Source organism: Natrix helvetica, assembly GCF_964273705.1.
Source record: "Natrix helvetica genome assembly, chromosome: 2".
Taxonomy (NCBI): Eukaryota; Metazoa; Chordata; class Lepidosauria; order Squamata; family Natricidae; genus Natrix; species Natrix helvetica.
In genome coordinates this window covers 59,213,168-59,227,892 of record NC_138552.1, presented here as the reverse complement: position 1 = coordinate 59,227,892, position 14,725 = coordinate 59,213,168, and the positions used below count along the sequence as shown (strand labels likewise).

Below are 14,725 nucleotides of genomic sequence, written 5' to 3'. Positions count from 1 at the left end.
AAACAAACAAAATGTTAAAAGTTATAATATTTATATAGTTATTTATCAAGCACATCTAAATTATATTAAAGTAATCAAAATATCTTTACAGTCCCCAAGGCATGCCACAACGTTTGAGCACCCCTAATGTTTGGAAATTGAAAGTTTAAAAATTTGACACGCCCTAAAATTTATGATTGTTTTAAATTTGAAAAATGCTGCATCATCTTGATTTCCAGAAATGGTCTTGAAGTCCATTGTGGACCCAGAGGCATTCTTAGAAAACAAAAAAGGACAGGGGACTATTGGAGTTCTATGCCATTTTGTGAGTAAGCCTATGTCAAGTTCTCAAAATGTCCTAGTTACCCTCCAAAACCTGGGAATGGTTCTCTTAATGTAATTTTTCTGATGAATTATTATTTGGGAAACCAGCAAAATCCCAACATTTGCTTCTAGTTACAAATGGCATTATTTTATTTTCCAACAGTCATGTTAGTTTTGCTGCTGTAGGAAACAGAAGATGAATTGGTGCACTTTTATACAGAACTATTCCCAAAAAGTGCCATCCAAAGAATTAAAACCAGCTGTTTTAGAAATAAGAAGAGGAAGAACCTGTAAACAATTAGAAGAAATGTGTAATTGCATCCAGATTAATTTACTTCCAGCCCTTCTATACTTTCAAATGCAGTGCTTGGCATCTGCAAATTAATTGGGCACACACACAGAGATGGGGTGGTTGGATTTGCACAGATGTTCTTGCTATCTCCCTACTGGGCTAGGAACTCAACCACTGGGAGAAACTAATATAAAAGGGAAAGCCAGATCTTACAGAAGAGTTTCAAAGTTTATCCTTTGACGGTTTGACAGTTTTAAGACTTGCACACTTCAATGCCAGAGTTCCTGAGCCAACATGACTGGAGGAGGAATTCTGGGAGTTGAAGTCCACGAATCTTAAAACTATCGAGTTTGAACACACCTGGTTTTTTTTTTCTAAAGGGTTAGGGGTGCGAGGGTCTTGTAACTTGACAGATTTAAGATTTGCGTGTTTCAAATGCCAGAGTTTCTGAGCCAACATTTTGGTTGCTAAGCAAGAGCACTCTTAAGTGAGTTTCACCACATTTTACAAGTTGGCCATGCCCACCCGGTTACATGGCCGCAAGCCACTCCCACCCGGTCACATGGCCAGTAAGCCACTCCCACAAAGCAGGCCACACCTACAGAAGAGGTTCTAAAATTTTTTGAAATCCACCACTGGTGTGTGTGTAGCGCAATCAGAGATACTATGGAAACTTATCTCGATGAATTCAAAGATCTCCAACATTCACAAAATAGAAATTTAACCTTTTATCTAATCTAAAAGTTTATCTAGTTGGTTCTAGATGAATCTAGTTCATTACCGTGAAATTGCAGCTTTTTTCTGGTCTTCAAAATAATCAGCCTCATTAAATGATATTTGTGGCACCCCAAAGCCTGGTTTTCCCGATTTCTTCTTTTCTTCTGTTCCATTTTCATTTTCTGAACTGCAAGAAAGTAATATCGTTTGTTAGGACTAAAAAATATAAAGCAATAGTTCAAAGCTTCAATTACAGTTGCCAATTCCAACCACATACCTATATAGTTTATGTTTTGAATGGTGGCATTTGAAGAACTATTTTTTTAAAAAGATATTTCAATTAATTATATTATGAGTAAAGAACCAGAAGATCTGACTTTCCTTCGTGTATCTAAAAGATCCAAAATGGGGCTAGTGTCTTTCCCTTCCCAAGCTCTTGAGATAACATGAATTATTTGGAACAAATATTTCCCATTCATAATCTGAGATGAGATGGCTGCCTAATGATCTTATGTACAGAGTATATATATGTCACCGTGAAAGACCGAAATTGGTGAATGTCGACATTCACCGGTGAATGTCGACACATACCAATTTCGGTCTTTCACGGTGACAGATACATAACGAGTCAGCGTAACGCTTTACTTTTGCTTTTCAATTCGCGGTCCTGGAAACTACTCGTTCTAACCGCGCAGGATCACAGGTTTTTTAAAAAAAGAAGTCCGCGAATAGAAGACGCTTAAAAGGAAGCGAGGAGCCGAGGTATTAGGGTAAGGGGATTAGGGTAAGGGTGTCGAGAGGATAAGGGTATTTAGCAAATATTTCGGACACACACCAAGCGACTATGTGAATAGTCGACATTCACCAGATTTCGGACTTTCACAGTAACATACTCTGACAATTTGTGGGGAAAGAGAATAGAGATCAAGGATGATAGGAAATCAAGTCTGTCAGTATTTTAAATGAACATTCAAGTGTGAAAGATACTGTGCCCACACTTGAATCCATTCACATGGAAGTTAACCTTCATTTATTTGAAATAAACATGTTTACAATGGCCTCTTTCATTGCTGCTGTAAGATGAAACTTAAATAGTGTTTAAAATAAGCTTTGCTTGCTTGTACTTCCCTGCTGTTTCACCAGTTAATTGGAATTAATTTCCCTTTAATAGAAATTGCTGAAAATGGAGAATTTTTTCTTCTTATATTCCACACCATAAAAATGCCGGGGTAACACAACATGCCACTTAGCTTTTTGACAGTCTGTTTACCTGTTGTTTCTTATATTGCCTGGAAACAAAGCTCAACAGTTTGGAATAAGATGTCTCACTGAAAAAAGCTGCTCCTTCCATGGTTTTTCTTTTGGATCCCCCGAGATAGTAAGCCTTTAATACTGACAAACTGTCTTTTAGCCATGGGATTCATAATCTAAGTTATGCATGGCAGGATAAAGGGAGGAAAATAGCCAATTGTGAAATCTGCCTATTACTATTGCTTATCTGAGAATATTATCATCATTGTGTCTGTTAAAATATTTTTCTAGGTAGAAAGATCAGTCAATGTTGAATGATTTGACTTGTTTGGAAAAACTGGCCATATAAATGATAACTAAGCCTACAAGCATGGATATTTGCAGAGATAAAATGATCTGATGGGTCCTGATGCTACAGAAATAAATTACACAATCTTTATCACTTGCACGATGATATCAGAGTATATAGGTATAGGATATACTTGTGGATCCATACCTCACAAAGCTGGTGCAGAGCTGCTGCCCTAGCAATATTTTGCAGAATTTATTTTTCTCAGTTTGCAATAGCATAGGCAGAGTTCAAAATCCCAAACCAGGGCTACGGTATATGTAAATATATATTTAAATTGGGATATAAAGACAGGTTGCCTTTGGGAACATATTGAGCCGATTAGTTGATTTCAGAAATGATTAACTTACATAAAATCTGGCTGCAGGGCAGTGGTGGGTTTCAAAAATTTTTAGAACCTCTTCCATAGGTGTGGCCTGCTTTGTGGGAGTGGCTTGTTGGCCATGTGACCGGATGGGAGTGGCTTGCCGGCCATGTGACTGGGTGGGCATGGCCAACTTGTAAAATGTGGTGAAACTCACTTAACATCGCTCTTGCTTAGCAACCAAAATGTTGGCTCAGGAATTCTGGCATTTGAAGCAAGTAAGTCTTAAAGCTGTCAAGTTACAAGACCCTTGCATCCCTAACCCTTTAGAAAAAAAACCCAGGGGTGTTCAAACTTGACAGCTTGAAGACTTGTGGACTTCAACTCCCAGAAGTCCTCCTCTCACTGTTCCTCTTGATGATGTGCGGACGGGCGGGGAGAGGAAGCTGGAACCGGTTCTAAACAGCACTGTAGGTTTGTGGAACCTCTTCTATAGAAGAGGTTAGAACTGGCAGGAACCCACCCCTGCTGCAGGGGTACTCCAAACCTTCTGTATTTTAGCAGTTTAAATTTCATAATTGGCACTTTTAGATCATTGGGAAATAAGCCCTTCCACATGTACTGAAAAATCTTGCTATGTGACTTCTCCCAAAGTGCAGAATCTGTTAGTAAAATATAAATTACAGTTTCTGTAGATAGGTGAAAACAGAATTAGTGTATATATGTATTATGGGACACCCCCCCCCCCGAGAATAAAATATTTCGGGGAATATTAAAAGAGGTAGAATATTATATTTCCCCAAAGGAGAAATGGTGAAACATGTTCTTAGAGGCAGAAAGCTGCCCCCCGTCTTTCTCAATAGCCTATGGCAGATGCCCATTAAGAAATCCTGGGCCATCTTATTCAAAAATAAAATACCTTCACCCTCAGTGATGGGATTAAAATTTACATCCTTCCCCACCCAAATTCTAAGAACAGGACATGATGTTTAGGACATAATAGGATTAACCCAGCATAGCAAAAGACACAGAGCTCACTACATTGCACAACCCCCAGCAGCATTTCAGAAACTGTATAAAAATCCTTGCAGTCATCAAGCTAATTTGTCAGCTGTCCCAGAACTGCATGCTGTGATTCTGTTCATCAATAAATAGACCTCCTTTTCTAAACAGCTAGCCTCCATTTTATTTCCAGCACCTTTCTCCCTCCTTGGAACTGAACCAGATGTATTTTTCTTCCTACAATATGTGTGTGTGTGTGTGTGTGTGTGTGTGTGTGTGTGTCTGTCTGTCTGTCTGTCTGTCTGTCTGTGTGTATATGTACCATATTTTTCAGACTACAAGACACACCTTTTTTCCTTAAAAAAAGGCTGAAAATCTGGGTGCATGTTATACATCGAATACAGCATTTTTTGCCTCCCGAAGCCCCGCCCCTTCACCAAAATGGTTGTGCATACCCTTATGGAGGCTTTCAGAGAGCTTCTGGAAGCTTGGAAGGACAGAAATGAGCAACAAATGGGCCGTATTTTGCCCCCACAGCCCCCTGCAGCACTCTATAAGCCTCCATAAGGCTATGCATGCAATTTTTTTGACAAAAATGGGCCCTTTTTTGTGAAAAACCGGCCCTTTTTTGTCATCCCCCCCCACTCCAGGAGCACTTTGCAAGCTCCCCCCCCCCCCCAAGGCTTTTTATGCCTTTTTTGGGGGGGAATGGTCCTGTTTTGGGGAAAAACAGGCCGTTTTTGGGAGGTTTGCAGAGTGCAAAAACTTTTTTTTCCTTTTGGAAAGCTCTTTAACTGATTGATGAAAATTACATTGATCAAGTGCTATGCCAGCAGAAACAAAGTCTTAGGTGCTGCAGATTGTCAGTGATTTCCTTCTCCAACACATGGATAAATACACCTGGAAACATCTACCTACCTACCGGTATCTACTCTCTCTCTCCCTACCTACCTACTCTATTTCTCTCTCTCTCTCTCCCTCTATCTACCTACGTACCTACCTACTCTCTCTCTCTTCCCCTACCTATCTACTCTATTTCTCTCTCTCTCTCTCTCTCTCTCACTCACTCACTCACTCTCTCTATCCCTGTACCTACCAACCTACCTACTCTCTCTCTCTCTCTCCCTACCTATCTACTGTATTTCTCTCTATCTCTTTCTATTTCTCTCTCTATCCGTCTACCTTCCAATCTATCTACTCTCTCTCTCTCCCTACCTGTCTACTGTATTTCTCTCTCTCTCTCTCTCTATCCCTTTCTATTTCTCTCTCTCTATTCCTCTACCTACCTACCTACACACACTCTCTCCCCGTACCTACCTATCTACTGTATTTCTCTCTTTCTATTTCTCTCTCTTTATCCCTCTACCTACCTACCTACCTACCTACCTACCTACCTACCTACACACACTCTCTCCCTACCTACTGTATTTCTCTCTCTCTCTCTCTCTCTCCCCCTTTATCTACCTACCTACCTAATCACTCTCTCTCTACCTACCTACCTACTGTATTTCTCTCTCTTTCTCTCCCTCTCTATCCCTCTATCTACATACCTACTTTTAAAAAAATTGCCTCTTCAAAACCTTGGTGTGTCTTATACTCCGAAAAATACGGTATTTAACAGGAACATTCAGTTAGATAATTAGTGCTTTTAGTCAACACCTGGTTAATCAGTGTTTTCAGAGAAATAAAAAAAACTGAATGGAGATTTATAATGAATTGTGAATCAGCTATATTGTCTAAACTACCTAATATATATAGAATGATCCAGGAAAGAAAATGATTTAGATCTAATTGTGAGCTGTGAGGTTCCCAATCCCTAAAAACCTTAAGGCACATAATTCACAGAATCTGGTGGAGTTTAAAAAACTTTAGAAACTGCTTTAGCTGAAAAAATTATCAAAAGGAACTGAAAAATGTTATAATGGAAAATAGAATCAGTCAAATCTAGTAACCATTTTCAGTTACTTTATTAAAAGTTTTGCTAATACTTTACTCTCATCTATATGTATGGAAGTATATGTTTAAGAATCTCAAGGCAATAGAGAGGCAGACAGGTGAATAGATAAAAATCTGCTTCACAAGGCACCTTAAATAGATAAACTAAAAATCCATGGTTTTTTTTCTTAAAGGCTGTTTTCTCACATCATAAAAGATTTGCATTAAGCCCAATCAAGCTTTAATTCATTAGCTCCTGATTAAAAGAACTATTCTTAACGAAATGTTAACCACCAATGCCAAGAAAAGCACATCATTTTAATGATGACGAATTCAATGTCTCAATGTTTTTATTTTTTTATTTTATTTAGTTTGTCAAACATGTACAAGATAACAGGTATATGTATAAACATTGACATGAACAAAGTAAATGAGTATAAATAAATGGGGACAGTAGGACAGGGATGGAAGGTTCGCTGGTGCACTTATGCACACCAGTGGTGGGTTCCGGATCCCGTTGCAACCGGTATGGTGCAGCAGGGCTCGGTGCCCCCCACATGCACACGTGCAGCACACGCGCACATGCACGCATGCGCCTTTACCTCCGCGACTCCTCCACAATGCTCCAGCTGCTTGGCGGAGCATTGTGCAAGCACTGTTCTCTCCGTGTGCGTGCGCGGAAGCGCCAAAAAGCTCAAATACAGGTAAGGAGCTCAGGCACGCAGGTGGGCCCTCCGGAACGGTACCTGGTGCTCCCGGCAGGTGCTCCCAACGCCATTACCGGGGCGTACTGCCTGCAACCCACCACTGATGCACGACCCTTTTATGGACCTCTTAGGAATTGGGTGAGGTCCATGGTAGACAGTTTAAGGTTGAAGCTGTGGGGGTTAGAGGATGTAACAACAGAGTCAGATACAGCATCTGTTTGTTTTCATTGAAATATGTATTACTGGGAAGATCTAACACATGCAGAAACCCTAGGCTGGACAAAGTTAAACCACAATTTTACTCAAGCTTCCTCAAAACAAGATGACATGGACAGTCATATTTCTAAAGCAGAAAGATGCAATGTTGAGTGAAACAACATTTGAGGAAATGCGTTCAGCAGAAAAGTTACTGTTTGTTTTTTTGAGTAAATTCCGCTCAATTTATTGCTTAACAGGTGAAAACCATACTGTTCAATTTGACACATGTCTATTCAGAATTAAGCGCCCTTAAGTACGTACATACCAGATGCAAACATACAGATACTAACCTGGAAAAAAAATCCTACCAGTGAGATTTACTGTTGAATAAATACGTTTAAGTTTGCATTGTCTGTTGTACTTCATATTAATCCTAAGGCATGACATTCATTTTGTCTTTGCATTTGGACTTCCCCTACTAAAGATCCCTGAAAATACACATTCAAATGTTTAATAATTATGTCTCCACTCCCAATTTGTACACTTTACTCTCAGGAAGACTACCCGTTATTTTCTCCTGTAGTCATATAGTACAAATATATTATGTTTATTTTGGCCAGCAGAAATAATAGCTTAGGACTTATGTAATCCTCTCCTTTGCTTCTTCTTTGTTATAAACTACAGTGTACAAAAGACTGCTTTAAAGATGAAAAATACATAAATGCCTGGGCTTCAAAATATACTGTATATTCATAAGAATTTCTTTTTTGCTTATAATCATCCTATTGGAGGAGAAAAACTGACAGAAATTCAGGCCTAGACCCTTACATGTAAATATGAAGCTATAGTGTAAAATAAGCTGAAATCTGAACAATTTTCTTATAAATACATGAACATAGAGGCCAGTTAAATTCCCCTATTTCATAGCTTCTTCTATTATAGAAAGAAATACCGTAGGTTTTTTTTTTGTTAGGCTATCCTTATTACTTTTGTAGACTGAAATCTTAACTGATACAAAATATGGATGCCTTTATTATAGGCCTGTCAAACTGGCATCCTGCAGGCCAGATACGTCACATGTAGGCCACACCCACAAAGGCAAAAACCATCATGTGTCATGATCCTGCCCCATGATGTGTTCGAGTTTGATACCTGTGCCTTAGTATCTAGGTATCTTTTAATCTGGTTAATTGCGGCTTAGCTGAAATATAATGAAGATTGTGGTTGTGACTGCGTCTTGTCACAATCTTGTTTTAGTAATCTGGGAAACTTCAACTAAGTTTACTATTTCACCTTGAACTATTAAATTACAGATACCTGGCTTAGAACAAACTAGGACTTTAACTTTTTAAACTCACTTATTTTATGCTATCAAGGACAACTGAGATAAGAAGGTTGAGTACAAATTTGACAATTGTGACCAGATCATTGTTTTGTATATTTGCCCTGAACAGTCCTTATTAGGCCCTATATTCCTACATAGCACCTTTAGTGAACTTTAGACCAGTTATTAAATGATAATGATTACTTTTTTATAATTTCATCTGCTGAAGGACAAATGTTGTATGCCTTGGTGTCCACTGATAATATTTACACTACTTATATTTTTAAGAGCGCAGTTTGGACCAGAGGTACTTCCAGTTCCAGAAGCACTTAATTTTTTAGAAGTGGTTATCAAATTTCATGAGACTAAAAATCCAACAGTATTCATAAATGCTTGTAGTCCATAAATCAACTCAATATGCAAACTTTAAAAACTGACTGGAATAAGGAATTCATTTTATCTAAAAATTAGGGAATGTTTTAATGCCTTTAGATCTTTTATCAGACTAAAATACTCTCTTTATTCATTAGAAAAAGAATGAGTACAACACCATGGTGCTGGAGATGCAATGAAAATAATGTCTCCTGGAAACATTATGCTTTTGTGATGACCTAAAATAATTTTTGGGAATAAGTCATTACATTAATCTGACTTTAATACAGACTTTAATATTCTCAGATGTCATGTTCTTTTGAATTATATATGTGCTGGACAAAACATGGATTTGCCATATATTCCTCATCGTTAAAAGATTTGTTCTTCAACATTAGAAAGATAATATGTGGCCATTCCACTCAACAGATTGAAGGCTAATGTTACTTGTGATATATGAATGAGTTGTTTTCAGAATCAGACACTGTATGGTTAATTATAATGAAATATGGCCATCTTTCTCTGTAAGGACAAGAAACAATGGATGGAAACTAATCAAGGAGAGAAGCAATCTAGAACTAAGGAGAAATTTCCTGACAAAACAATTAATGAGTGGAATGTCTTGCCTCTAGAAGTTGTGAGTGTTCCAACACTGGAAGTTATAAAGAAGAGACTGGACAACCATTTGTCTGAAATGGTATAGGGCTGTGATGGCGAACCTATGGCACGCGTGCCACAAGTGGCACGTGGAGCCATTTGTCAGGGCACGCGAGGCGCTGCCCTGTCAGCTGGCCAGCGCGCATGCGCGTGCTGGCCAACTGAGTTCACCTTTTTAAAAGCTATTTTTCGCCTTCCCCAGGCTCCAGAGGCTTTATAGGAGCCTGGGGAGGGCGAAAAGAGCCCCCCCCCCGGAGGCTTCAGCGACCGTCCCTGAAGCCTTCGGAACGCTTAAAACCACCCTCCGAGCAAACCGGAAGTGACTTCCGGGTTGCTCGGAGGATGGTTTTAAGCGTTCCGAAGGCTTCAGGGACTGTCCGAGGCTTCCCTGATGCCTTCGGAGCGCTTAAAATGACCCTCCGAGCAACCCGGAACTTCCTTTTCGCCCTCCCCAGGCTCCTATAAAGCCCCTGGAGCCTGGGGAGGGCAAAAAAATGTAAAAATGGGGGGTGTCGCGCGTTGTGCGCGCATGCGCACTGGGGGGGTGTCGCGCGTTGCATTATGGGTGCGGCATGCCCGCACTCGACCCCCCTGCGCTCCCCCCACTTGTGGCTTGCGAGCCAAAAAAGGTTCGCCATCACTGGCATAGGGTTTCCTGTCTGAGCAGGGGGTTGTACCTTGTTTTCCTGAAAATAAGACCTCCCTGGATAATAAGCCCAATTGAGCTTTTGAGTGTGTGCGATAAAATGAGCCCTCTCTCAAAATAAGCCCTCCCCGAAAATATTTAAATGCATGTGCAGCTGGTCCCCGACATTTCTTGGGGGTGGGAAGGAGTGGGAAACATACCCCATGCATCCCACATGCACCTGCCATCCATGCGGAATGGCCTTGTGGAGGCCATTCCTGCAAACCATAGCTATTGCGCCCCTTCTCTTAGTGGCGGCTGTAAAAAGAGCAGCAGGCTATGGCTGACAAGAGAATGCCAGAAACAGAACTTCTGGCCCTCTCTGGATCAGCTGATCCGTGGGCCAAGGGCCAAGCGCTTATTTCGGGGGTCAAAAGAAAATAAGACTTTGTCTTATTTTCAGGGAAACACAGTATTAGAAGACTTCCAAGATCCCTTCCAACTCTGTTATTCTGCCTATATGTATCTAAAATATATGAGATGCCTGCACATATGACATGATTAAAGATGAATGGCTAAAGATTTAATTATTAAATTAGAGAAAAGAAGGATTAGGAGTGACATGATAGCTGTATTCAAATATTTGAGAGGCTGCCACAAAGAAGAGAGGGTCAGCTTATTTTCCAAAGCACCAGAAGGCAGGACAAGAAACAATGGATGGAAACTAATCAAGGAGAGAAGCAACCTGGAATTAAGGAGAAACTTCCTGAGGACAATTATCCCAGTGGAACGTCTTGTGTAGGTGTTTCATCACTAGAGGTTTTTAAGGAAAAACTGGACCGCTACCGGTCTGAAATGGTATAGGGTCTCCTGCTGGAACAGGGCATTGGACTATAAGTCCTCCAACGTTCCTTCCAGTTCTATTCTGATTGACATTGATAGACATATTCCGTTCGTTTGTTTTTTCTACTGATATTTGGTTAAATAAAAACTACCATAACAACAATTGTCCAGATCAGGGGTGCAAAAATCCCAATGATCCCTAAATGGCAATACAGGAGATACGTTTTCTGTGTCTCTTTGCTTCATCCCAATTTTTGTATCTGGTATACCTAACTAATGTAAGAAACCAAATGTATAAATATGAAGCTTGGTTTGACTTTGAAATCATTACCAGTCATATTGTATCTAGGTTAAATTAAATAATAATTTAATTTATTATTAAATTATCCCATCATTCTAAATATTCTATATGCAGAATATAACTTCTGTTTATTAAGTAGAAAATCTATCTATCTCTCTACCTTAGAGACAAGATAAAATATAAATACATTTATAACTGCTGTAAAGATTGAAAGTTCGGCGGTTCGAATCCCTAGTGTCACGTAATGGAGTGAGCTCCTGTTACTTGTCCCAGCTTCTGCCAACCTAGCAGTTTGAAAGCGTGTAAAAAAATGCAAGTAGAAAAAATAGGAATCACATTTGGTGGGAAGGTAACAGCACTCCGTGCGCCTTCGGTGTTTAGTCATGCCGGTCACATGACCACGGAGATGTCTTTGGACATTGCTGGTTCTTGGGCTTTGAAATGAAGATGAGCACCACCCCCTGGAGTTGGGAATGACTAGCACATATATGCAAGGGGAACCTTTACCTTTATCTTAAAGATTGAAAGCCCCTTCTTTATATGTTTATTTTTTAATTATTATTTCTTTCCTCGTCTTTTTCTTTCTTATCACTTTTGTTTTTTTATTATTTTAAAGTATTGTTTTGTTTTGGCTTTGTAAACCCTAAGTAAAATTAATTTAATAAAAGGAGATGTTAGGAATAACTCAATGCACATATTCAGCCAATCAATAAGAATCACGTTTGCTGAAGTGAAATCCCAGTTATGCTAAAATAGTAGCTGTCAATTTGTGATCCGTAGACCTCTGGGGGCCCAGAAATGTTATGATTTAAATCTTGAGTTAAATCTTGTGGGACTGTAGCTACAAAAGATATTTAAATAGGGTCCATGGTAAAGAAAAGATTGAGAACCACTGTCCTACAATGTTCCCACTTTCCTTTCATTATCCCTAAATATATCTATGGAAATATTGGCTAAGTGAAAGCATTGTGTATTATTTATTAACCTGTCTGTAACTGCTCTTCAAAGAACTTTGGCCTTCCCTTATTCAGCAGTGAAACAGCTTCACAGATTTTGAGATAATGTTAACACTTTTGAGGGATGAGAATCTATTTTTTTTTTGCAGCATGATTGCTGTTGACCTCAGAGAACGTTTGTATGATACATTTTCTGATTTTGAAATCCAGCTATATTGGCTTTAGATTAAATAAAAGTAACAATCTTTATATATTTGTATGCTTGTACTGGGAGGGTCTTCACTTAAACCAAATATATATTTCATCTATCTAGATAAACATTAATAATGTTCTCAGATTTGATTTATGAGACCTTGGAGACCGAAAGCCCCGACTATACCGATTAGGATACAGGTAAAAACAACAATGCTTGGAATCCCTACTTTTAAAGTTGATGTCAAAGACTAACATTCTTCTAGTGAGCTACAACGATTAAATTAATAGCTTTAGAGTATTTACTTCATTGTATACCTTACCTCTGAGGCCTGACCATTGATCTATTGCAATAAGTTGTTATTCCTAGCAAGATGGCTAATCCGATCATTTCCCAATGGTCAAACTGACAGAAAACTGCTGCCCTGCATTCTTGTCACGAAGAACAGCTGTTCAGGATATATGTGGGTGATCTCCTGTAGAAGTTCTCCTCAAGAAGAGGATCTCCTCAAGAAGTTCCAAGAAAGTGGTCTACTTCTTGGTTCCTTGATCTTTGCTGGCTCTGCTTTTGTATAGCTGTTTTCAGATCACTATACCTCCCCCAGAAGATCATCATTTTAAGATACCTCCACTATGAAAAATGATCAATTGACTTGCTACGTTGACTTTTCAAATAGACTTTCTCCATTGTAGTTTGACACATTTATTTATTAAGAACACTTCTATGGCCACCTGAGCCAGTTTGGTGTAGTGGTTAAGGCATCTGGCTAGAAACTGGGAGCCTGAGTCCTAGCCCCACCAAAGGCACAAAGCTAGTTGGGTTATCTTGGGTCAGTCACCTTCTCTCAGCTTTAGGAAGCAGGCAATAACAAACCACTTCTGAAAAACCTTGCCAAGAAAACTGCAGGGCCTTGTCCAGGCAGTCTCTGCGGATCAGATATGATTAAATGAAAGAAAAAAAACCCATGCCATTTAAATGTTTAGTGTAAATAGGTTTTTAAAAACTATTACAAAGTATTTAAGGGAAGTAACAAAATGACCTTAGATTTTCTGAAATCACTTTGACTCATTTACCAAGAGTGAACTGAAGACACTATTCTTTCCACATACATTTTTGTCCTCCACAAAGTTTCCCATAATATCAACTTAGTTCTGCCTCTTTAAAGGCAAAAGGACATACCTGGAAACATAATGATGACTGCACTGCACCTGTCACTTCTAATTTGAACTTAATTTTAATTTAGTTTGTGAAAATACCTATGAAGGAAGCCATCATTTGCACACTTAAACAAAATAATACTTAAAAATGGGCCATCAACCTCACATAGGACAAAGATACCATGTTACTAATCTTTTGCTGCAACCAATTGGCTTTATACTGCAGAAACATTTTTGGGATTGCAATATTGAATCTGGCAGTTACAGGTTCCTACAAGAAAACAGTTAAGTCCTACTGAATTTTATATAGTTTATTCTTATGTAAGTATAACATGCAGCTTTAGTATAGAAATATTGTGCATTTATTTATTCATTTTACCTATGTCCCACCACAATTTATTCACTCTTAACTGTTATGATTACAGTAGAAATGACCTGCCAACATTTCCTTTAAACAAGGTAGTTTCATCCTGAATTATGTATCAAATGTGTTTCAAACAACAGGTCTGAACTGAATTTCAGTAGAAACCTGTTGATCAAAATATATACTACTCTAAAAGAGAGCTTCAAAGTGTGCAGGTGTATGCATTTTTCCAAGGCTATATGAAAGCTTAACTCTCTGTTTAGTTCTTCATGCAAGCTGTCAGGAAAAATATAAGAGGAAAAAGGAAAGTGAGAAAGCACCTGCCACTTCAGATGACATCTGAAATTAAACTGGCAATCTTCAGAACAAAAAGGTATGATTTGCTCTAGAGCACAAAATGTTGCTTTGCTTACTAGAGATAGTAATTTCAACTGGACTAGGTGCAAAACTAGCAATTGAACATGATTGATTAACATTTTCACAGCCATAGGGCAAATAATTTAATTTAAAACAGCATGGCAACTACGGTAAATGCACAAGAACTGGTGCAGTTTTAGGATTTTAAAATCCTATAAAATCCTGTTATAGGATTTTACCCAATAAATTAAATGAATCCATTAGGCATTCATTCTGTTTCTCAAACAAGTGGTGGCTTTCTGTGTAATTAATTTTATCTTAACAAGGCTAAGATGAAATTGGAGTCGTACGCTATGAAAATACTGACTTGCTGTTGCTGAACAAACAACATCACTACTGTTATCTGTGTGGGTTATTAAAAAGAGTAAAGCAAGTGTGAAAACTGGTAAAATGCAGGATAAAAACTGGCATTTGTGACCATTTCCCCCTTTAAATTTCTTAAGTACAGCTTCTTAAAT

The 14,725-nt window shown here is 38.7% G+C and overlaps 1 protein-coding gene across 2 annotated transcripts in view; it reads right to left on the bottom strand.

Annotated features, from left to right (window-relative positions):
- Positions 1–14,725, bottom strand: part of GRAMD2B (GRAM domain containing 2B) — a 58,755-nt gene that overhangs the window by 22,647 nt on the left and 21,383 nt on the right. For both annotated transcript variants that reach the window (XM_081940268.1, XM_081940269.1), the window contains exon 2: positions 1,377–1,499. In XM_081940268.1, the coding sequence (XP_081796394.1) occupies positions 1,377–1,499 (123 nt within the window). The remainder of the gene's footprint in view (positions 1–1,376; positions 1,500–14,725) is intronic.